The 26353-nt window shown below is 37.9% G+C and overlaps 1 protein-coding gene across 5 annotated transcripts in view; it reads left to right on the top strand.

Annotated features, from left to right (window-relative positions):
* CNTNAP2 (contactin associated protein 2) overlaps positions 1–26353 on the top strand; it is a 1219341-nt gene that overhangs the window by 1128364 nt on the left and 64624 nt on the right. For 4 of the 5 annotated variants that reach the window (XM_030007829.1, XM_030007830.1, XM_030007834.1 and 1 more), the window contains 3 exons: positions 508–753; positions 2284–2417; positions 15471–15564. In XM_030007829.1, the coding sequence (XP_029863689.1) occupies positions 508–753; positions 2284–2417; positions 15471–15564 (474 nt within the window). Of the gene's footprint in view, positions 1–507; positions 754–2283; positions 2418–15470; positions 15565–21111; positions 21186–26353 lie in introns of those variants that run through there. The other variant, XM_030007832.1, reaches the window with a different exon arrangement.

Raw genomic sequence — 26353 nt, 5'->3', positions numbered from 1 at the left:
CAAATCTTTCAGGTGCTGTAATTGGCATCAATTCCTTTGTGGGGTACTTCCAAATCCACTCAAATTTGCTGGTCAGAATTGCTGGTTTTCCTTTTTCTTGACAGTGTTTGCTTACGGTGTCCCTTAAATCTCTCTTCCTTGTATCTCCTTCTTTGGAGCATTATCTACTGCAAGACTTCAATGAGAATAAATCTAAAGCATGGTTCTTCTGGTCTGTAGTACTGATACAAGATATAGGCATAGACCTTCTGTGTGACCCAAAGGAAATCTTTCCTTTGCTGTGTGAACCCAGGTACCCACCAATGAAATGGAGATGGTCGTTTTCATTCTCCTTGGAAAATAGTGAGGCTCTTGACCTAAAAATATTGGCAAAGGGCTTAAATAATGCAGCAGTAGAAACATGCACAGATTAGTACTGATCAAGTCAATAGTAATATGTTTCATCCAAAATGTGTTAGCATGTTTAATTTATCTTATTCTTTTTCTTTTTTTTTCCTTATGTTTAAGATGTTGGAGCATTTTTTGAAGAGGGAATGTGGCTTCGTTACAACTTCCACTCCCCAGGGACTAGCATGAAAGATTTAGTTAGCCGAACACTTTTGAGTTCTACAGATCCTGAGACCACAGCACCTGACCTCAACTTGAATAAAGAAGAGCTCAGCTTCAGCTTCAGTACCACCAAGTCACCTTGTGTCTTATTGTACATCAGCTCCTATACCCAGGACTTCATGGCTGTGCTTGTCAAGCCATCTGGTAAGCAACTGCTCTGGGCTCTCTCCATTGAAGGCACAATTGATAATAACACCAGGCTGACATCCAGCTGAAGCTCTGAACTAATGAGAAAGTCTCTTCACCTTGTCATGTAAAAGTAAAGTACATGGGACCTGAACCTGTATTCTGCTATACTAGATTTTGTACTGATATAACTGTTCAATTTAGTGGGATTTCATTAGTCAACACTCCCTCTCAAAACAAAATGGAAAAAAAAAACAAAAAAAAACAAACAAACAAAAAAAAAAACCCAAACCAAAACCCAAACAAAAAAACCTGCTATAACAGTCAGATCCATGCCATGAAGAAGCATTATGGAGGGGACAAGCAGGCAACCATATGTAGGCACCTTAATTGCTGAACTCATGGCAATATCACCAATAGTCCGTGGAAAGTGTAATGTACTGTTCTGAAAATCTGGATACCCACTGAGGTGGCTAAAATATGGATGTAGCACAGTATATAAGGTCCTAAACATTTTGGTGATGGTTGAAGGTTGGATATGGACCATTTGCTGTTACAGTATTAAAAGTGTATATAAACTGAATATACTTTGATTCCAAATAATGCCTTAGTGTCACATGAAAATCATAATTAGGATGATTTTACTACCGTTCTCTTTAATGGGGTAAGTTAATGAGTATTCCACATGCCATTCATTTTTTTCACTTCATGGGGAAGAAAGAAGGTGCATGAGAGAAATCCCACATCATACCCTTTATAACTATAGTTATAAAGGTCTAAGGCTGCTCTTTTGGGCCAGAATGTTTCCAGTTTTGATCAATAATGGGGTCTGCATTTCGCTTTTCAAACATCCTTCCTTTTAATCAAATATTAACATTTGTTATGAAGAGCAGACACTTCACTTTTGTTTAGAAAAGAAAAATCTGTCTGGCAGTATGTCATGAATATCAATTAACCACTCTTGACTATACTTTTCTAACAATATAACCTGAAGTTTTCATTTCACCGTATATTATAAAACTTCCATAAAATTCCAGACGGTCACCTGTCAACAACAATGAAATGTGAGAGCAAGAAAGTCCCTTGTGTAGATTGTGTCTGTGTTAATTTGTTGTAATTTTGCCTTTATTCAATGCATATCAATGGTTTATTCTTTAGAAAACATCATGTTTTGTATAACTTCAAAGAATTTTACTGCAGCAAGTATAATAATCACAAGTGCTACTTGATGTTCTCAAATTTGTACCAATTGTCTATATTGTTCAAGGCATAGCTCCAATTTGTTTGGTTTGCAATCTAGAGTGTTTACAAACACTTTGGTTTTGAGATGCTGATCATTGTCATGCTTCTGGGTTATAAACTAGAAGCAGTTTTCAGCCCAGTAGCTTTATAGTCTCAAACACTAGCTCTTCTCCTACTGAAGAGACCAGCTCTGAGAGCAATTTAAGTGTAAAATGATAACAGTTGTGTGTGAAAGTAAAGAGGGGAAAATAGCTGGTGAATAAAGACCAAAACACCTGAGGGTGCTTTTCACATTTCTTTCACTAGGGAATCTGCAAATTCGGTACAGCCTAGGAGGCACCAAAGAGCCATATAACATTGATGTCGACCACAGAAACATGGCTAATGGACAGCCCCATACTGTTAACATCACACGGAATGGACGGGACATAGTACTGCAGGTAAGTTGTAGGTTGTTCGATTCCATTACTTGTAGCTTGTAGCATTTTGTATCTTGATGGTCTCCATCCCTCTGAAGACGAGTGCAATTTAGGAAATAAAAAGTACAGTAGATGGGGTTCTGCTTGCTGATCGCACTCCTAGGAGTTAACAAAAGCTATTCTCTCCCTCTATTGCATCAATTCATGTTGTTCGGAAATCCTCATTCTAGTGTGATCACAGCTGGGCTAATACAGGTGTCACTGTAGATGCTCGAGGGCATCAGAGACATCTGGGCTGATAGATAACCTGGGATGTAGGAGAAACCTGCACCATTCTGGAGCAGCAGCTGGAAGCCAGGAGGGATACCGTACAGCGTCTTAAATGGCAGTAGAGCCTGATGCACAGATAACTAAATATCATGCCGTAAGTCTTTAGTCTGCAAATGAGAATGTCTTTAAATTTAAATTTACCCTGCAGTCCAGTCAAATCGGAAGAGCTGTTCTGCAAAGATGAGCAGATGCTAAAGTGTTTGTGTGACAGGAGTCTGAGACAGAGAGTATCATTGAAGGCGCATAGCTCTAGCTTATTTAGTTTTTGGTACAGCACAGGCAGGATCTTCATCTCTCTGTATCTCAGTTTACAAATCTTGGAGGTAGTATAATACTATTTAAATAACTGAGGGGAACACTGCAAGAAGCAATCAATGTTTCCAGGCAGCTTTCTCTCTGTGGTCATTACAGCACTCTGTTTTCATTCCCTGGTTGTCACATCTGCAAACATGGAGGTTGCAGCAGGGTCTGAGAACAGTTTTGTTGGCAGGAGGGTCAGGTGGATGGGATAGATTAATCTGGATTTGATAATTCATAAGAAGCAAACCAAAACGAATAACAAATGAAATATAAAAAGGGAAGTCTCCTTGGGAACCAAGCCAAAAGGTGAAGGATAGTAGCTGTCACAGTATTATCTACCTAAAGATTAAAATAGATCCTTGACAGATATCATTTCAAGGCATCAAAAGGAGACCTTTTCAGTGCATTACAATGTCATTTGACTGAGGCTCTCGGTACTCACAATTACACTGGATGCATTGAAGTAGAATTGTCATAAAATTATTTGTAAAATGCCAGATAATCTAAAAAATATATAGGTGATACATCCAAACACTTTTCAGGCTTTTGGAGGTTGGCAGGGGTATATACTGATATATGCATCTTTCTTGCATGCTGTTGCATTTGGATTTATTTCTCTTACTGCTAAATGGAAGCTAAAGAAGACCTACAGTTAGGTTCCCTTCTGCTAAATGTTTCTATTCTGGGGAGGTATGGCATGTTTCCTATGGAGTCATAGCTGGCTGATTTAGGCAGCTGTAAAACTAAATAAATTATTTTCTGAAGGGATCAGATAAGATATCTTGCCCACTTGGAAAATATGTACACAGTTAAGTATCCCAGCCTTGCATCAGCTCACCTACATTTGGGGCCCAACAATTTTTTTTCCTCCCAGTGTTTTATAAGACCACTACCTATCTAGGGCTTTGAAGAGCCAGAAACATTTTGGTTAGCGTTGCTCTGCTGAGGTAAAAATTTCTTAATCTAATCAGTGTGCTTAAAACACAGCTGGTTCATGTAATCAGAAAGCAGATATATGTGAGGCTTATTAAATGAGATGATCTGTCTGATGCACATGCAAGAATAGGGACAGGAGGGACCCATACAAAGCAAATCCAGAAATTCTGCCCCTGCCATATCCTGAAACAGAAGATTTCTATCAAAGTTTGTTTATTCTCCATAAGGAAGTTGATTTTGTTACTTATCTGGTTACATTCTGTAAATGAGAGAACCAATATGAACAGAACTGGATCTACTAAGTAGATTGTTCACTTGAAAATGAGTCCTGTTTTCAAATATAAACTCTTCATGGTGTCTCAAAATACAGAAGATATAAATACAATTTTTCTCAGTATCCAGAGGGCAAATCATAAAGTATGAGTTTTCTCTTGCAGATCTGAGCAATGAACATTTGACTAGACTTTTATTTCCTGCTAAATCCTTCTCCAACCTGATGAGCAGCTGGTTTGCTTGCTTTTAAAGAAGACAGCTTGCTTGCCAGGTGCTGTTGCTCACGCTTCCACATCTCTACATGGCATAAAAATGTCACAAGAAGGATTTATTTCTCATCAAAGCTTCAATTCAAGAGCACTCAGTATTTTTGAGATCTTAACAGCAAGTTCATACTTAGAATACCTGTCTTTCTAACTTACTGTAATAACCCTGTAGTGCCAGAGAGATTTAAAAAATCTGCAGCCAGGCAATAAATTGCTACTATATGAACTATGTGAACCGGAGTTTTATCATGATTCTCAGGAGTTTCATTTATATATAAACACAGTAAAAGACTCATTATTGAACTCTATGAGACCTCACCCGATGCTGGTAGACAGGAGACCGCTGATTACTTACATAAAAACAGAGTTACTGTCCAATCAATCAGAATTTCAGGTGAGCTTTGAAGTAAAAATATCCGCAGTATTGTTTATCCATAAGGTAACAAACAAGCACAAGAACAAATATTTAGTGTGAATTGTTTTCATTAGCATTACATCCCTATTCCTAACATACCAAGACAGTCAAGACTAAAGGAAGTAGCAAAGCCTCTGTCAAAAGGTTTTTATATTTCAGTTTTCTACATTCACTGACGTCAGACAAATCAATAATTAGTTTTACATTGAATAACAAGCTCCAATTTGTGATGCCAGTGGTTTCTCAAGGATAAGATTAAGGATATACAGTTGATTTAGGTGTCAGGAAAACCAAATTACATAAATTCAGGGACAAAGATCTGCTTATTTTCTGTTGTTGCCATGATGTGGGCAAAATTAAAATTTGCTAATAAGAATTCCTATCTCTCGCCTCTAGTAAAAAACCAGATACTAGTAACCATGGCACACCTCCAAGGCTGCATTAGTTCACCTGTGGCAAGAAAAAGCCCAGACTGACAGATGGGGAATGCATTATCCCAGTAAATGACATTTCAAGAGCTCAGCTTTAGGTCATGGAGGGCAAGTTTTACTTCGTTTGACTTCATTAAAATGTTTCATGCTTCAGCAGGGTATTTTCCATATCATAAAAACCAGATCACTCTTTACCAAGCATTCATGGGTGATTAACACTATTCACACATCAGTAAAATCTTTTAAGAAAGCCAAGGACAAAAACTCCCTAGCAGAGGTTCTGATCCAAAGCCCACTGAAGTCAGTGAAAGGCCTTCCATTGATTCCAGCAGGCTTTAAGTTGTACCTTAAAGAACTGCAACAGTTGTATCCTTAGTGCAAGACTCATAACTCCTGCTTCTGTGCATGTCCCCAGAGTAAAATAAGGGTGGAACCTGGATCATAGATGTTTCTGTTCTGTTGCACAAAGCTATATCAGCGTGTTACAAAGAAAAAGAGAAGAAAAACAATCTATGTGATGTGCTTTAATTTTCAGTGGAATAGAGCTGATATAGTTAACAGACTTGGACTGGACTTCTCATCTTCCATACTAAGATATTCTTGTACATTCTCAACAGATCTCCAGTTCTTCATACCTGCTTTAAAGCCATTTCTAGGAATGGGTTATGAGTCACAGCTTCTAATGCCTTCTTTGTTACTGAAAAAGGATTAGACTTGAGCAACTGCTTCAGGACTCCAGCATCCCAAACCCATCCATATACTTTCAGGACAACTATTAGCAGCTGGTGAACATCTGCTCAGAAGACGGTATGGAAGGAGAACTTAAAGTTCTCTCTTTCAGGTTTGAATGATACGGAGAACTGTGGTAGAGAAGCTATACACAACAATACCAAATATTCACAGCGTTAAGTGCTGACTCCATTCAAAGTGAATTTAATTATGAGGCTTTGTGAAAATCTTGACCTGAACTCAGCTGTTAAGATTGAGAATAATCCAGAAAATTTACTTGTACAGATCTCCATTTTCCAGCTTCACCAGAGGCATGCAGTAGAAATACCCATCTTCTCTGAAAAATAATCAATGAAATATTTGACTCTTACCCAAATGAAACCGAGAAGAAGAAACAGGATTTTTGCAAGTCCATTCTCTTATTTCCATTTGGAAGTCTGCACTGTTTGAAAAGAGATAACATTTGCAAACTCTAGGTGTTTAAAAAATGTAAATCATAGAAAGTTAATTCAAAACTAATCTGAAGTACAAAATAAAATGGTAAACATAATAGCAATAAAATAAAATGGGTGAAGTAGAGCAAAGCAGTCTGCATATAATCCCAAGCTTAAATGCAATGATTTTATCAAAGATTTTTATAATTATAGATTAAATTTTCATCTCATTAAAGGGAGTGGGAACTTCCTCATAGACTTCAGTCTATAATAGGGGCTATAATTTCACTTCCTATCATTATTGTTGCTGTAGAATCATACCTAACTATTGTGTTTCTCATGTTTTGAAGCCTCAAAAGTATATGATTGGTCTGTTTGAGCTCTTGCTTAACAGGGGTCATAAAATTTCACCAAATCATTTTCTGCAGCTAACCCAAAAAATGATAGCAGTATAACACATTTTCTGGGAAGACATTTTATCTAGCTTTAAAGACTTCAAATGATAGAAAATTTACCATATCCTTTGGCCATGTCTTCCAATGTTTAACTGCCATTCCTGTAAAGAATTTGCACCTCATTTACAGCTTGAATTTTGTAGACTTCAGCATTTAACTTTAGGATCTTTGTGTCTATGCCTGATAGATGAAAGAATTGTTTGGTGTCAGGTGTCATTCCCCTTCACACTTTCTTAGAGATGCTGATTAAAACATCTTTCATCTTGTCTGTAAGAAGCTAAATAAATTGAACTATTTTAGTTTACCATCAGAAGTCTATAAGTTTTGAGCCATAAAAAAATTTTATAGCTCTTCTCTGAAAACTCTCACACTGAGTCACATTTTGGAAACCTTTACCCTAGGATTAGACATGGTAATGGTATTTATGCCATCAAAATGATGTAGAAATGCCATCTTTATTTATTTATTTCCTTCACTTTCTGGGCAAACATGCTGCCACAGCATCCTTTGGACAGTGCTGAAAATTGTCTAGACTCCTGATTAATTTGAAGTCTGGTTTAACTAGCATTTCACTGACCGTTAGAGAATGGGGAAGTACTGTTCATGATTTGAAAGAAAACAACCAGACACTATTTACAAATTCCATAGCAGCTGGCGTGAATAAAACATGCTTTAAATATCCGGAACTCTAGCCACAAGTAAACATGTAAACTATAGTTAAAATCAATGCAACTGTAGCCCTCTGCTTTTTTTCTAATAATCAGGCAATTATATTATATTAAAAGCACATTTAATTGGTTTCCAAGCAGGTTTTGCTTTAAAGAAAAAAAAAAAAATCATTTGTTCTATTAATAGTAAAGGCCTTCCTGCTGAAATGAATTATTTAAAATCCCTGGAGATACATAATTTCCACTATGTATTGCCATTCTGCAATGGCAATGTATTACTTAAAATGCTAGTGCAACAGGAAGGCAAACTCAGACCATTTTCTAGAGCAGAACCATACATTACATCTGCATGTTTAATGCATTAGCATTCAGTTAACCCATAGCTGCTAAGCTCTTTTCTCAATCAGAAGTCACAAGAAAATGGGGTTTGCTCAGATTTGAAAATACAGGTTTTTTCACAAATAGGTGAGAAAGTAGCATAAGAAGCTGTTGATATGAGCAATTTTGAAAATAAAATAAAGCTTATATTGATATAGTATCTCATTCCTATAACCCTAAACTCCATCTGTTTTCCAAAATATGAAGAAATACAGACCCTGATCTTTGCAATTTTTTCAAATTCCCTCCAAGTATAATGATGTTACGGATGTTGCAGAAGACTAGGTGTTCAATTTTCAAAAGAGTCTGTAAACAACAGCAAGAAACAGCAGAACAGAATTTAAATCATATGCATCAGAATCAGAAATTAATGAATAATTCACCGACCAATAATTTTCTTACCTGTTCCTTTGTGCTTACAGGGTGTCCATGAGTTCCTAGCAGTTTTGTTGATTTCATCCTTCACTGAATTTAGTCAGCTGCTTTATTTTACAGTGTGACTTACAATCTTTCAGGTAAAAACAGCAGTTTGGGGTAGGCAGGAAGCTCATAAATGAGCCATTTCTACTTCCCTTTTGTGCACAATGGAGTTGGTCAGTGGCATCTGCCAAGTCAGCACATCCCCATCGAATTCCAGCTAGCTGGAAGTCAGATAAATATTTTCATAAACAAGACCTCCTTTCACTGATCAGTAAGCAAAAGGTTGAATATCCTTACCCTGAGGATTAGAACACGGAGTCAGATGTTTCTCTTACCAGCAGATATACAGTGAGGAAAACATGATCCATAGAGCCCTGTCTGGGGGTAGCATCTCGCCCTGTGGTTTCATGGTTGTAAAACCTGAGCCTGCTGCCTTCCCTGTAGCTGTTGCAGAGGTGCAGCGGCAGATGCTGAAGTATGTATCTTTACAAAAGTTTTACCCTCTTTCTGCGTCAGCTGAGATAGTTTCAAACCTTGAGGTCTTTTGGAATAATATTCTTCTTTACTTTCTGTTCTGTAAAACCACTCCATAGGAGAGGAACTCTTTTACATATCCATCCTTCTCACATCTTTTCAGCAGAGCCTGTATTGCTGGATTCAGAGGAATTTTTCAGTTGTCTTGTCCCAAACTTTGGCTATGTCTAGGCCACATATCGTGATAAGACCCAGAAGTGAAATGTCTTCCTCACCCTACACCCCTGTTTCCTTTGGAAATAAAGCTTGGGCATTCAGGGCACAAGTATGGTGCAGTCTGATAGCACCTCAGTCTGCATATCAGAGCAGAGCAAAGGTCTGCAGAATGTATCAGCAGGCTTATCCACCTCACAACATGTGTTACTTACATTGGCTTACGCTAAGACTATTTCCTTCTTTTATAATGTATTTCCAGTGATGCATGTGTGTGTTTTCCTTGGCCTGTATGGTTGCTGGTTTGGCATCATTTTTACTGGAATTAAAGAAACAAGGAAAGAACAAAAGAATCATTAAGTATTTTCAGAGTCTAAGATTAAGCCTAAAAAAGTCAAAACTTAACGTGAAATAGGTGCTTTCCATTATATGGTAGCACACATTGGACAAATTAATGTTCTGTGAAAGTCATCGTTAGGTACCTGAGGTAGAGCTCTAATTTTAATAACTTGGCTTTATATGACTGCTATTGCTTCTGTTAACATTTGTTGTAATTCATCTATTAAAGACAGCAATAAAAAGTCAACAGATATGTGAAAGAAGCATCAGAGAATTGTTTCAATTGAAGGCAGCCAGACTAAATAGTGTCCTTTTCCTTATCAGTGCTTCTGTTACATTTTGAGTTATGTATCTACATTTCCATTTAAATTTTATCCCAGTTTTTGTGGTTTTTTACAGTGAGGCAAATTATCCCTGACATTATTTATCAGAGCAACAGCAGCTTCAAGAATATATGCAAGCTTATTGCACATAAAGGATTCAAGTTTTTAAACAGAAAAAAACCTTTATTTTATTTTTTTCTGCAATGTATCTATGTTTTTTTCTGTGTCTGTATCCCATGTTGATCATGTTTCTAATTTAAATCTGTGCAAAAAGAGACTTCATCATAAAAGACCGCAGTTGACAATTATTTAAAAAAAAAACTGCAAAAGGCTAAATCAATGCATTAAACCAACAAAAGAGATTTGGAGTGGTTCCTAAAACAGTATTAACTATACCTTTATAGAAATTTCATCTGAAGAGCCCAAAGCACAATGCAAACCTTAAGTTTGCCTCACATCATGCTGGTGAGGTATGTGCCTCCTCCTGTGCTCCAGATGAGCAGTGAGACTGCAGGTCTGTGACAGTCTAAGCCAGTAAAAAATGCTGGGTTTATGGTCCTGCCTTTTTCTCTGGATCTACTATTCATTTACAGTCTCTGGCTTGTCCCTGCTCTGGCTCTGATCTGATCTACAATAACCTGGGTCAGGGACCTAACCTGGGAGAAAAAGATCAGTGAAGCACCAGTGCCACACTAAGGAAGGAGCTGAATTGCAGTAACAGTGGCTTTCATCAGCCTGAGGAATTACACAATTGCCACCTGAATCTGCTCCTTTTCTGTTGTGTTAAAAAAAAAAAGAAAATATTTTCAAATATCACAATATTAAAATAATTGTTTGTAAGTTTTTTCCTAACCTTTCAGCAGGGGAATAATCATCTATATTTCACCAATAAGAAGTCATAATATCTCCTATTTGAATTTCATAGTCAACTTCCTGCTTTCTCCTACACTGGGAGGAGCTCCATCTAAAAACCTGCACACCAGCTTGTCATTTGCTTGGGCTCTCACACCTAGTCTATTCTAACCTTGTAGACATTTTTGAGCAGGAACTGTCTTTTTGTTATGCAATGTTATAGCACTTAGCACAAAAAGCCCTTGTCCATGTCTAGAGAAGTATTTCGTATGGGTGATAAATCATAATAAAGCAGAAGAGAAATACTATATTGGTCATGATGATGACACAGCCCCTTCTTTATCCTGTTATTACTGAAGTCAATAGAAAAGGTGTATTGACTTCAGCTGGTGTGAGATTAAGCCTTACAGCATTATTATTCCATATCATTTTGAAATTTTTTTTTTTATAAAATCTCTTCAGCATAAAGAAAAACCTTAGCTTTGTAGCAGTACACACACACAGGCTGGATTGACAATGATACAGCTGTAGATATACCCACAAGGTTAATATAATGTGTGCTTATGTATATATACCTTACATATATATCTTTTTATATTTTTTTTTCCCGAGACTACTAAGGTGATGTAGGCATTATGTTTGCCAACATTGATATGTCTGTTAATCTCAGCACTCCCGTCAAGATTAGTTTTATTATCTAAGTGAACAGTAATTTAAAAGAAATAGCGTTTTCTTGAACTTCTGCTTAAATCCCAGCAACTTCAGATAAAGACAGTCTGCTCTGGCGTGACGTGACTTGAGAACTGAAACTGCAAGTTCCTCAGAAACTGCCATCCACTTTCATCTGTGTAACGCTCAAAGCCACACTGTGTGTTTATATTAAGCTCAAATGAAATGAATGAGTTTTTAAAGAAAAGTAGATGTAATGAAAAATCTTAAATATAATTTAAAAACTGTAATTTAATACAAATTCATGACATCAACCTCTGTGTATGCAGAGGTTCTATTTAATTTTCATTAAATAATGTAATATCTTTTTTCAAATATCATTTGACAGTAGTAATTCTGTTTTCATTATGTGTCTTACATTGAATTGATAGCCTAGTATTTCCTACAAAGGCTGCAGGCTGCTCAGTTCTAGCTGCTTACACTGGAGCACCCACTGGATGGCAGTCACGCACAACTTTGGAAAGAATTCAGCTTGGTCCTTTACTCGCTGACCTAAGAAGAAATCCTAGGTGACGTGTCTCTAAAAAAAAAAGTTTTCTTTTATTAGATAATGCTAGTTTCGAACAAAGACAAGCAATAAAAGTGGGCGGACAGAAATCTCACTATTCCTTCACGGTTGTCTGGTGGTGCACCATTCCATTTCAGGTGCCAGGATTAGAGAAGGGCGTAGCTCAAAGCTGGCCATGGAAAGCAATGCAGGCATCCCCCGTGGGACAAGAGATGCCAGAGCTGGCAGTGGAGCAGGAGCTGGCTCTATCGCTAAGCAGAAATGCTTGCCCCTGCTGATGGCAAGGCCAGGAAATCAGTATCAACCGTTTTTAAATGGAGATTTATTTCAACCAGGAATCGAAACAACCCAAAACTTCAGAGTCGTTAAACCCTTAAACAATTAATAGCTGAACCCATTCTGAAATCTTTCCTTGACTTCAGTGAGATCTGGAAAATCTATGTGGGTAAATTGATTCAGTTATCGATTCAGTACAAGAGCTCAGTTTAAACTAATAATTCTAAGCAGTAAACTGGCTGTATGTGTTAGAGCCTGCAATGTAACACAGCATTAGTCTCTTTGTTGCCATCCCTGGCTCCCACGCGTGGCAGGATCTTTTGCCTCTGCACCATAATGGTATGTATGCTCTGCCACACTGAAGTCCTGAGGGGTGATGAGGTCACTGGAAGTGTTTATTTATTTTTTTCAATCTGGCCAAGATCACCACTAACTAAACAGTTCAGAGGTGGGGGGAAGAGGAGCACGCCTGCTCGTATCTTTGACTCCTTTTCGGCTGCACCAGAATGCTGCATGGTTTCACCACCAGCATGCCCTGCTGCAGCCTCTCTCTTTGAGCTTTGCCACAGAAGTCCCACTGGAGGACTCCAGTGTGCAGGTATGCATATGGGTCTGCCTCTGCCTCCCTGCTGTGCTTGTGTAGGGATTTGCCAGGGGAATCCATTATGGACCAGCTTTTCCACATCCTGAACACTAACTGAAGACAAAGGGAGTTTCACCCCACCACAGCTGGCAGGATTTGATATTCTGTATTTGTGCATGTAAATGCTCACAGTGATTCGTTTAAATTGACTTTTCATTTTCAGGTATGTCCTGCAGACACAATTAGCATTCTCAGGTAGAGGCAGCCTGTACATTAGGCAGGGATGACCTTTTTATTACTTTTTCCTAATAGTTACTCTGATAGTGGACACCCAGACCATGGCTATAGCTCTAGCATACCCACAATACATTGATAAATGAAATGATAAATTGATGATGATTTTTATGATTTATTAGTATCTTATCAGATTAATGATGATCTGATCAACCCCACTGCTCAGATTCCAAGTCACAATAAAAAGAAATATTTAAACATTGCTCCAAATTGATTTTGGAAAAGAAAGAACTTTAATGTCAATGATGTCGACAAATACCAATGTACACAGTAGTATGCCGGATTATTTTATCAGAGTTACGTCAGCATATTTTAAGTCATACATACAAAAGGAGAACCTAGAAGATGAATCCTGTGCGATCAGAATGTATCAGAAATAATTCCACTGCAGGCAAAGAAGTTAGATGAGGTTAAATTCTTGACATATGAGAGGCTGGAGAATCAGGGTTTTGTGGATCAGTCTTTTCACCAATCTTTTGCTGATTTGCCTCTCTAAAGTCTATACCTTTAGTTTAATAACCGTACTGGTAAACACCATGACAGCTCTGAGCCATTCCTATTTGTCTTCTGAAATAAGAAGGTAGTATCTTTTTCACCTGATATGCCTGCAGCGCCCATTGACAACAGGTCTGACACTTGTGATGTTGGATGCTGGAACACTGATTTCTGTTCCACCAGGGAAACCAGCAGCAAGCACTTAACTGGAGTTTGTACTTTGTAGGACCTGCTGTGGTTAAGGTTGAGATCTGGTTTGTATTTTAACTCTTTGTATTCACTTCACTACACCCTTTCAAAAATAACTTTTTCAGCTGAAATTATTTAACTCTAATTTCAGGTAAAATATGTATTTCTGCTGTTTATTAAAAATCTGAGAAAAGCTGTTCAAGATACTCTGAACAAACTGAAATGTCTTAGTTTCTGAGTAAGAAAAGGGAACTATGTTTTTCCATATATTTAGCTCGAAAGTCTACAGTTTAAAATTGGGAAATAGCCAGCAGTCATGATAATAAACATTCATGGCCAAATTTTAAATAATCAGTGTGAAAACTAGTTATGATCAATTAAAAATCATTTCTGAACATGAGTATTCGCTAGATGTCTTTTGTCATCTGCAGAGAACATTTTCCCTCTCTGTCTATTATGTATATACATTTCTCTTCTTGGGGTTTTATGGGGCAGTATAAGAAAGACAGGACCCCTCTTTTCCAGTTATTATAGGTTTTTTGAGATGATTGCCTCTGCAGATTCATGGATATGACATCAGTAGGCTTTCCAAGTACATGAGCTCACAGTATTCCAGGGTATCAGGGGATTCAGCCCTTTAGTTCTATGGTATCTGCCATTCATTTACTTTTAACCACTGAATTGAACATTTGCAGTATCATTAAAGCAAACTAATCCAATATAATCATATTTTGAAATCAGAAATATGGCAAAAAGATATGTGAAAAAATTGTATGCCCTTTAGTGTTGCGGTTTCTCCAGAATTACTTCTGCAGTCTATTATACCCTGTAAAGTCTTAAATCACATATATGAGTTTCCGTTCTGATTTGTGCCAAGGTAAGGCCAGAATAAAATAAACAATTGTTGTTCTGCCCTCTTTAAGCCTGTGTAATAAACACGTAAAGCCAAGAAAATAAGTAACAACAAAGATAAAAATTCACCTCAATTACCTTTATGAAATGTGAACATCAAAACTATTGAGCTGTATTGAACTATCTTAATAGTGCTATTACTAAGCATAGGGAATTTATTTTAGTCCTCTCTCTTCACATTTTTCTGTTAAATAGTTAAAAACCAGGGAAAAAATATGTTAATGTAATGTGATTGGTGTGTCATTGGGTAAAATATGAATTTCCTATAGATTAAACTATTTAGCTAAGTTGATTACTCTTGAATTTATTTTTTAGGTCTCACTAGGTGTCATCACAATTAAATTGAACAACATTTCAACAAGAAAATAATAAACATGAAGTGCAAAAAAAGTATGTCTTATTAATTTATGACTTTCTGAGAGAAAAGGAGAATGCCCAACACCTGCATTAGTCTCAAATTCTCAGCTATGTAAATCTAGCTTTAGCAGTAACATAGGTCCCAAATGGAAATTTTCTATTAAAATAATAAGCTGTTTTATTGTTGATGCTGATGCTGTTGTTATTTTTTAGCAATTATATTGAGGCACACAAGCAAAAGCTGAAGTAATTCTATAGCAACCAGAACAAACAGATGTCCAGTATAGGTATTTTCCAGACCTTGGGAACTGTGGAGATGGCAGATATGGAAGGGCAGGCATTAACTGTTATTTTCCCTTTATCAAAATGAAAGCAGAGCATATCAGACAGAGTTTTAAGTGGTGGCATAAGCTCCATAAAGCAGACCTGATTCAGTAGCACTGTAAGAAGGCAGATCAGTTCAAAATACTCATAATTTCTTTTCTCTTTCCCCAGCTTGATCACTATCCTCCAACAAGTTACAGCCTGCCAACAGCATCTGACATTCAGTTCAATTCCCCAAAGGCACTATTCCTAGGAAAAGTTATAGGTAAGATTTCATTTTATAACTGATTATTTTATTAGGTATTTTCAGAGAATACTGAAAACCATAAGCACATGGGACATTGATGTGTGTTGTGTTTGCAGCAGGACACTTGCTGCACATGTCATTCTTGACTAGAAAGTGGTGATGCTGGAGTTACCTAAAGGAAGGGTTATGTTCACCTTGTCACATAGGCTGATATGCACACAAATAAGTGATTGCCTGCCCAATGCGTGGAAAAAGACAGATACGGGTAAAGAGACATTTGTAATACTGTATTTGTGAAGTTTCATTACCCTCTCAGTGCCAGGTGGAGAGAATACAAGGAAATCACTGAGACCACTGCTTCTACGAGGAGATATTGAAGTTAATTTTAATATTATCATTCACTGTGAAGTTATCATATGCTTTGTATAATGCCTTTATCCATGCAGTCAGCCTTCTTACCCAGTGCATCCTCTTGTGCTCTAACTGTTCCTCATCGCTCTGGCAAAACTGTCACTTTCTCGCTGCGAGGCCCACCAGCAAGGTCCTTTGGAAGTCTGTAACACCTACAGCAACACTCATCTATACCTTTTCCATTCCCTTTTTGGACCTCATCGTTATTTCCCAGTGCAGCAGCTTCCCGGCCAGCTCCCCAGCTGAACTCAGGAGGCAATACAGATGCATCTTAAACTGGCTTGGCCTTACTTTTAGGCCATCCTACTTTCCATTGCTTAAGTTTTCCACTACTGGCATCTTACATGATTTTCCAGGGTTAGTCACTTCAGGAAGCAATTATTCCCCTGACATTTACAGCTTTTAAGGAGGGCTTTTTCCCCTTTTCAGAGATAAGAGGGTTTTGATATTATTTCCTCTAAGTGCTTTGTACAGGGATGTGGTTGCTTGAACTGCAGTGAAGGGTTTAATCCAGAAAATTGTAAACTTTTCTTTGTTTAGTGTTGTAAGGCAGTAATCTGTGAACCCCGTGCACTGATTTTTGAAGTGGAAAAGCACATAGCTAATGTGACTTTTTGAAGATACACTTTTCCATTTGTTTAGTTTCTAAAATTTAACATGTTGAACTTCTGTGAAATAGGAAATTAAAAGCCTTTAAAATGGTTGGTTAGCAAGAGAAACATGAACTATTTTCTGGTACTCTCCAAGTCAGTTCTGTATATAGTACAAAAGATGATGCAGTCTGATTTTGGTGAATGTCTGGAAACTGGGTGCATTCCTACCTCACCACACTGAATTAGGGCAGTTGGACTGGAGCTGACTGTCTGCCTCAGCCAGGCTGCTGGCTTCTTCATTCATTAATTCAAGGTGAGGGGATGGAGGACTTCAGGCAGAGCTTTCAGCAGCTGGAATAACTCTGCAGGCAAGGAATGGGGCTTGACTCTTTCCTGCCAGGTGATTGTCAGCAAAAATATCAGCTGAAGGGTGTTGCAGTGTCCATCTCCTATAATGGATTCATTGCCAGAGACGTTCTGTTTCCTTTGCTACTGCCTCCACAGCTCAGCCCTGTAAATAAGCTTAACTTTTTTGAATTGATGTTTGGATCCAGCTGAAAATGGCGCTTTCCCAGCCATTCTATTCAGGCAATGCTCTGGAGGAGGCTGAACAAGGAGTGTGAGAGAGAGAAAATGGAGATAGGCACACAACAGAGAAAAGACTGCAGCATAAGAGATAAATAAGAGTGAAGGGAAAGAAAAGGAAAACTCCTAAAACACAGAAGAAAACAATGCACTGTACCCTGTGGTGTGAAAAGAAAAAATGGAAGAAACACAAAATGAAAGAAAGCAAGAAATATTGTTTACACTACACTCATTTAAAATACCCCAAGTGCAGTCAGAACTCTGCAAGGAAACCACTTCTTATTCCTTTGAATTGCTGAGCTGGCAGGTGAACTAGCAACATAGTCATGTAACCACATAGGTGAAACCGTGACACAAGTAGGAGGTTTAGTCTTTGCACTTTCTGAGCTGAATTTTTAAGCAGGTTCATAGCACTACGAAATCAAAGTCCACCCAGCTGTCTCCCACATAACCCCATGTCCTAGTGCTGGTTTCTTTGCTGTGATTAAATACTCACATTCTGAAATTTTTTTTAGGCATTCATGGAGATTAAAGGAGCTGCAAGAACTGGGCAGCTCAAAGGGTCCATGATATGACCTTTCATGTCTACGATACTTGTTTCAATATTGGCAGTGACTGAAAGGCATGATAACCACCTGAGAGGTCCAAATAAAATCAGTTATCAAACCAGTTCTGTTCCTACGGATCTAAACCCACAACACTTCACATTTGCCTCATTTGCAGTCATGTATGTTGTTGAAAATAGAGTTTTAAGCCTCCTCTGACTGTTACAGTTGGATCCTACCAAATGAGAAATGAAGCTTGGTAACAGAACAATATCTGTATTCTGCCTGTTAATGTCAAAAGCTTGATCATAGGAGTCAATGGACTTTTTCAGAATAAAGACTTATACAAAGAAAAAAATAGCAGAGGTCAGTGCATAAAATTTGATTTTTGTTATGGAATAAGAGAAGTTTTAAATACCTAGGAATTTACAATTTGTATTCTCCTCACTCTTTATAAATATGGTAACCTGACAAGAACGATTAAAAGCAAGTATCATATCTAGAAGTTGAAAGAGTAAACATAGTCCTGATAATATCTGTCCCATAAATACCTATGGTACAGTTGAAGATTGTCATCAGGAAGCATAAAGCAATCACATCTATCACTGATGCCTGCCTTCAGCTCCTCTGCTAACTTAAATACTGGGCACAGGGAAAGGCCTTGGGATACCCTTGTCCTGGTTTCGGCTGGGATAAAGTTAATTTTCTTTCTAATAGCTGGTATAGTGTTATGTTTTGGATTTAGTATGAGAAGAATGTTGATAACACACTGATGATTTCAGTTGTTGCTAAGTAATGTTTAGACTAAGTCAAGGATTTCTCAATTTCTCATGCCCAGCTAGCAAGAAGGCTGGAGGGGCACAAGAAATTGGGAGGGGACACAGCCAGGACAGCTGACCAGAACTGGCCAACGGGGTATTCCATACTGTGTGACCTCACGTCTAGTATATAAACTGGGGGGAGGGGGGGGGGGAGTGGCTGCTCAGGAACTAACTGGGTGTCAGTTGGCAAGTGGTGAGCAATTGCACTGTGCATCACATGTTTTCTATATTCCAATCCTTTTTTTTATTATTGTCATTTTATTATGGTTATCATTATCATTATTAGTTTCTTCTTTTCTGTTCTGTTAAACTGTTCTTATCTCAACCCACAAGTTTTACCCTTTCCCTTCCAATTCTCTCCCCCATCCCACTGGGAGGGGGGGAAGTGAGTGAGCGGCTGCGTGGTGCTTAGTTGCTGGCTGGGATTAAACCATGACAACCCTGAAGGAGTGATTGCGGGTAGGTTATATTTCTGGTTTCCTGTGCTACTTGATTTTAAGCCTCAGACAACCATTTCTGAAGATGCTATTTGTCATCCATTCTATGCTTTTGTTATACATTGTACACCCCTGGGGTTGAATACTTCATTTTTTAACATCATAGGATTATATTAGCAGGTTGGGAATATGGTTCTTTTGCTTCCTCTTCTCTGCTTATGTTACTGTCTTTGCAAAATAGAATATTTTATTAAGCAAAAGAGCAAATTGGAACTAAAGAGGAAAAAACCCACCTGTTCTTTCTGCCAAAGAAAAATTGAACTTCTCTGCAGAGACACAGATTTCCTGATGTAAAACTGTTGTGCAACTGACCACGTCTATTGATCAGCTTTACTGTGCGAATCTCAGAGTAATGTTGAATGAGGGAAGAGCAGTTAACATGGTTACATGAGTGCAGCAGTTTGAAGGGCAAAGTAGACACAGAATCCAGTATCTTTAAAGCTTCTAATTGTCACATCTTACTGGCTAGGCATATTTCAGTGGCCCAGAGGGATTAGCTCCAACGGAAGATCTGGATACGTATATCAATTTACAATTTGTACCGACCCGCAATTACATTCTCTAAATGGGCAATATGGGAGTAGCCTCCTATTTCACTGCTAGTCTGTCATCAGTTACATTCATTTTTGTTGTTCCCAGACTATGCAATCCTTATTTGTCGTCAAAAATGAATGCAAGGCCCTATTTGTAAAGATAGATAGGTTTTTGAAGAGCACTCTGGAACAATCTTACTAAGAAACTGACCTTCCACCTGTCTTATTTCCATTTTTATTAGTGTTATTTGCATAGGAGCAGCCGCTTCTGCCACAGCTGTGCTTGCTGTGGTAGCTCATCTGCTGCCAGTCAGAAATTATCACTTGTACAACACCTACCACAATGCAACACCAATCTCTGCTCTAGGTGTTACAACAATATGGCTGATTAATAAAATGGTGACAAAACAGCTCTGTGCCTCCTAACTGTTCACAATATTTTCTGTAAAGCAGGAGGGTCATATCAGAAAAAAAAAGAAATTATTGAATCGCAGTTGTAATCAGGGAGCATTTCTTCTACTTTAAGTTGAGGTGTTTTCTGCTCTCCTGAAATAATTTCCAGAAAACGCAGTTGTTCACTGGCTTGAAAAACAATGATATAAAATATTTTTAACCTTCTGGGAAACCGGAGGTAAAGGCATTCAGTATATAACTCTCACCCAGGTAAAATGGAGTATGATTTGAGGTGTGAAATAAAGCTGAAGGAGACAATGAATGAAAATCCTGTTTTACATGAGTGTGTAGTAATAAAAATAATAGCACTAGAGAAATGAAGGATTTTATAAAAAAAGATAGAAGGGAATTGCTAATGTTTCAAGGAAGTTCTTTAATCTGTTATTTAAACATACTTAGGCTTTGGTGGCTGACGCGGGTGAGGTAAGAGGGAAAAGCTGGCTATCTAGATGACCAGCTATGAAGAGAAAAAACAAAAAGTAGACAACGTGACAGGAAGTGTTATACGTCACAGTTCAGATCTGAATCTACATTCTCATTTAGGCTGCAACTTGAGACTCATTACTGAGGCAGAATAGAGCAGAGGTTTGATCTTCCCACTAAGTGTAGTTGTTTTGGATGCAATGCTTAGGTTTGTCTTCACATCCTTTCTGAAGACCTACACCCATTTCTGTTATGTCAACTTGCTGTATAGGGAACCGATGTCATAGTCTGTACTTTATTACTGAAAGTGGAGTATTTCTTTGGGTTTTAAAATGTATCTATAAAGAATTAGCTACACATAATTAAACATGATTTTATAAAAGCATAATTCTGGTAAACAGAAATAATTTGAGAGTTTCTGAATAGGATATTTGAGCACAGAAACACTGAGATCAGACAAGAGTTGTTCATGAGAAAGTGGCAGGGAAGTAAAGGATATGTGCTCCTTGTCTGTTTTCCATCTCCACCAACCACTCCAAATCAAATGATATCATTTCAAAAATACTTAAGTATCCACTTGGAAACAATCAACATAATACAGGTAATCTATAACACCTATTACCAATTTCAGAACTGACCATTGTCCCTGCAGCTAATCTCTGTAGGCTCCATTTATTTCTCTGCCTCACCCTCGTGTTCTTCAGGTACTTCCAATAAGAGCAGCAAAAAGGGAAATACCTTTCAGATCTGCCTTCCTTCTTAGAAAAGTAGCTGCCATCACTCTACAACTAGAGACGTCCTGGAAATCAACCCCAGGGGCCTGGAGTCTTTTTTCAAAAGACGGTTTCCTCGAGAAGAAGAGGTAGAATTTCCATCTCTAGCTGTGTTATTTCCCTGGTGTGAGTGAAAGGATCTTTTTATTGTTCCCTGGCTGGAGTTCCTCTGTTTCTTCACTGGGGTGTGTGGTGAAAATAAAAACTGGTCAGGAGACATTTTTCTGGATTCATTGTGACATTCACTGCCTTGGACTGGTGGGAGGTAAGACCAGCTTACATCTAGCCAAGTAATTAGTTTCAAGTGTGCAAAGGAGAGAATGTAGAAAAACTTCACAAAAAGTAGGAGATAAATGACATTGCTTACATGGCTTAGGTCAGGTATAGAAATGGGAACTGCTTTTTTCTTGCATGGCATCTCTCCACAAATAGATGCTGAATAATAGGAGGCAAAAGTTCAAAATCCTTTGAACTACCAGCAGGGACAATGGCAATTTTTCCAAGAGGTAACATTTTTTACTACTAAATAAGATACTTTCTTTTCCATAGAACAAGCCTGGCCGTTTGATGTTTCAGCACTTCTAGCTGAATAAGAGAAATTACCTACAATATAATTCATCCTACCAAAAACATCTTACACTTTCAAAACTAGCTTCAATGTCCATGTTTCCATACAACTGCAGAGGTTTATCACTTAGAGGGTTTGTTTCATGCCACAGGATGAACATCTCATCTCTTTGAGAACTTTTACCGTCATTGAAAAGGGGGTTTTGACAGGCTTGATAAAAAAATTCTGTGAAGGACATAGGCATTGTCATCATTGGCACTCAGTTTGGGTATGCTGCTTGACATTGATGTAATCTGATAGGAAGTTAATGTTAATCAAAGAAATTGTCGATTCAAATACCAGTTTAGAATTAGGTCTCTGATACTGTAAGGTACTTTGCTAAGCTCTTAAATTTGGATCCTAGAAGATAATGCAGAGCTGTAAATAGATTATGAATAATCTAAAAGTATTCTTCTACTACACATCTTTGACATGTATCTACTACTTCTCATGATCATGAGGTTAGCACCTCATTATATGTATTAGCAGTGTGGCAGTCGGAGCTCCACAGCTTGAGTTTGCTCTGTGGCTCTCCTTCATTTTGCAGTGTAGACAGATAATCTGAGTGCAGGGTAGCTTAGCCTACTTTGACTGATAATGAGAAGAATATAGCTAGCATGCAGAAAATTCATCCACTAATTTACTTCAAAGTAACTGCCTGCTACTCCATTTCTAAGCACCAGCATTAACATTCAGTACTGTAATCTCAGGGAGAATGCCTATGGATATTGTCAAATTAGGAGCCCTCCTGCTACAGTAGCAGTTGAATATTAAAGATGTGCTTTCCCCTGCACGAGTCACACATGAATTATCATACAAAAATATAACATCTGGACAATTTTCCTTCTCCTCCTTCTCCTGTATAATAGCATCAGCCTGGTTGAAACTCCTCTTGGATTTAACATTGCCTCTCTCTGACCTCAGATCTGTCTATCTGTCCATATCTTACTCTTTGAAGCGTTTCTGGTAATGGTGGAAATGTTCCATAGCTCTTCTAGTTAAAACAAGAGCCAACATAAAAGTTAATATTTTTTTCTTTCAGACCTCTGAGGTTTTGACCTATCTGGTTTCTCTGAGAAATTCTACCTACAAGCCCTATTCAGAAAGGAACATTTCCCATCTGTAGGCCTCCCGTCTGAAGGGACACCATAAACACTTTGAATTGCCAGTTCCACCCCAACAACTTCTGAGGCAGAAATGAGGGTAGCCCAGGTGAATTTTATCTTTCATTTGAGGACTGAAATGAAGAGAAGCCAAGAATATCCATTGATACCATTTGCCTCTCAGCATCCATGCTGTATCTTCTTCCCATTTTTCAGAATATTGTAGGATTCAGCTGCTGCAGCATTGGTGAGCTGGCAGCTCCAGAGACAAAGAAGGTAGACCTCAGACAAGCTGGACTAAATTAGATGCTATGGTAATCTCAGTAGTCATGAGTATAGCCGGCTCTGCTCTTCCAAAAATTTGCTGGAGTCATCTCCTCCCACTAACTTTTCACTCCCGCCCTTCAGGTCATTCTTCATCTCTCAGCCCCTATCTCATACTTTGTAGCTGGTGGCTGCCCTTTCATTTGCTAATTGCACTATTCTCTGTAAAAAAACTTCACTGATTACTAGTCTTCAAATCTGTGGGCATTCAACAGCTCCAGAAGGTCAACTACCTTTTTTTTTTTTTCCCTTATGCTCTTTTAGCACGCGTACCAGCCTGTAACAGAATGCAAGAGTCTCCTAGTTCCTAAATTATAAAGTTCTTTTCCTTTATGCTTTAAGATATCTCAGAAAATTGTTTCATATAAATCGCTCTACAGAATCTTGCAGAGAAAATAATCCCATTGCTTTACAGTTCTTTCCAAAGTATTGATCTATTGGCTCTGGGGAAAAAAAAAAAAAAAAAAAAAAAAAAAAGAGGAGATCGTAAAGACATTTAATTTAGTTAGTGCCATTTTGAACAGAGTATTTGCACAAGTCTTATCTGACATTCAAAACCGTGTGATAACACTATTTAAAAGTAATGGAATAAAATGAAAACTTAAACTTCAGTAATTAGAGTGACCTTTTCCTAACTTCTGTATTTTATTAAGGTGGCATGTCTTAGTTAGACAATTTTTCCCTACCACAGGAGGAGAGGAACTATTTCACCTGTTCTGTGTAATATCTAGTAGTAATTTATTTCAAATGTAGCTGCTTTAAAGGATCAAAAAGAGGAACTGAACATGACAAGATCACAAAGGGCATCAATAAAACCTGTTGCTGGCCCTATAAAATTATAATGGCATAGACAGAAAAATCAGAGAGCTGAGAGCATCTTCAAGGCTTGTAAATCATAAAACAAAGTGTTACACAATCTGAAAATTGAAAGCCAAAGGCATACCTGAACTGGAAAGTGAGAGCATGTTATAATTTTCCTCCAATTATATTTGAAGGAAAAATAAAAAATCAGAATAGATCTCCCCTAAAATAATAGAAAGACAGAATTGACAAAAAATTGTCTTTACTAGGCCAAGGCACAAATCTTTAAATTTTACATTATTTTACCTAACATGAGCAACCTCTGCCCATGGCTCCAGATAGGAAACATTCAAAAATAATATGAATATGCACCCATGTTTTGATCAGAAACAGCTGTAGAAATATCCATTCTGGCCAGATTATTTTGATTGAGGGCGCAGATTATCTACATGCCATTCCTTGTAAGGACAGATAAAGAAATTATATCTAATTCAAAATTCACTCATTTGACAATTGAAAAAACCCTCAGTTTTATCTGACACTTGTTTCACTTAGGAAAGTGAAGGAGTGGGGAAAAAAAAATCAGAACAAAACAACTCATAGCCTGACAAAAATATTGCAATTAAAACTCTCATCTTTGGTCAGATGAATGACAATCTCTTCAAGAGATTGTGCCTCCAAGTTTGTGGTCCGATTCAGAGAGATTGTCAGACAGACAAGAGAAGTGACTTGTGTCCCTTGTTTTGGAAGATCACTGGGATCAAGTCAACCCTCTCCCTCAACAGCTGTCCTAGTTTTCACTCCCATCAGTACCACTTTGAAGTTGCCCGTGTCCTTTTTCTGATCTGCAATGGCCACTTAGGCTAGAAGCGCCAGAGGTTTCCTAGAGCCTGGAGAGAGTTTGCTCAGACTGCTGGAGAAGCTTGGGAAGGGCAAGGGATGTGAGAGCTTCTGGGGTGTGACATAGATAGGAAATTCATGGTATGTGCTACTGCACCTGATATAATAAACCCCGAAAGGAGAGTAGGACCATTGCCCCTAGCAAAGGGCTGCACTAGTGCACCTTTGCATGTTGGGGCTCAGAGCTGCCTTAGGTCTGGATGGCTTTTATTCTCTCAGAGAAGTCTGGACCTGTCCATGCAGATAGGTTTTAAGCTGTACAGCTTTGTAGGATGAAATTTATCTCAGTTCAAAGGCTCAACGTAAAATCTTTGCACTACTAAACTGTGTTTTAATCCACAGCCTTAAGTAGACCTTATATAGAATGTAAATTCTATATTGCGCTGCTGTTCTTTGCACAAGAAAAAGTCACCTGTTCTGCGTAAGTATAATCAAGACATAGTATAATAAAGTAAGCGTGTTCCTCAAACAATATTAAGGAATGAATAAATGTGAAGATAAGATAATCTTTTTGTAGGTGCTTTTATAGAACTATAAATTCATAGGCTAAATTATTAATGGTGAATAATTTGCTTAACTCCTTCTATCACAAAAAAAAAGGGGAAGGAAATAAATTATGGGAAGATAATTTAACATTTTGCTGTTAAGCCAGACCTTTGCCCATAGGTTACTTTGCATTTCTTTTAAAGGAAATGCTCTCATTATTTAAATTACAGAACAAAAACCTGACTGATGTCTTATTTTTAGTGTTTCTGCCCAGCAAATTTTAAAGCTATATATGTATACACTCTTGAAATAAGCCCTTTCTGATAGGTACAGTAATGTATTCTTCATCTGCATATTTCAGGGAACAGTTAAAACACTCTTAGTTGCTACAGAGAAGGAACTTATTCAAAAGATTGCTCATGTCATTTCCAATAGCTTCAGCTACATCTGTGCTGTAGATAAAACAGGTGTTGTAGTAGCATCAGTGACCTCGCATAAAACTTGCCATAGCAATATGGCTGCGATACCACTCAACATGGACTGGTTGTCCCTGGTTATTTGCATGGTATTAAGGTGTTCTTCGGAGGAGGATGCTCGGAATCAGTCACCCCAAACCCATCATTGCTGCTTGCTGCGTCTTAGACAGTCACCAGTAACAAGCTACAAACATACACCTAGATCTTTGCACCACCTAAGGTTTTCATGTGCCATTTCATATATGGTGAAACATATTTCAGATAAGTTTCGTACTGACACAGTTTCACTCTGAAACATGGCAGTCAGTCACCAAAGGGGGGAAGGCAGGATCTTGCCCCTTGTTGAAGGAAGGAGTTGTTTACTAGCCAGTAAAATATAGGAGGTCTAGTCTAACAAGTAGGCCTTTATATATCTAAGGAAATGAAACAAATTGGGTTTATTTAATAATTTGGATTGTTTTCTGGATCAGAAATAA

This window comes from Aquila chrysaetos, chromosome 3 (assembly GCF_900496995.4).
Source record: "Aquila chrysaetos chrysaetos chromosome 3, bAquChr1.4, whole genome shotgun sequence".
Classification (NCBI taxonomy): Eukaryota; Metazoa; Chordata; class Aves; order Accipitriformes; family Accipitridae; genus Aquila; species Aquila chrysaetos.
The sequence above is the reverse complement of the archived record's forward strand: the minus strand, read 5'-3'. Positions and strand labels throughout refer to the sequence as shown.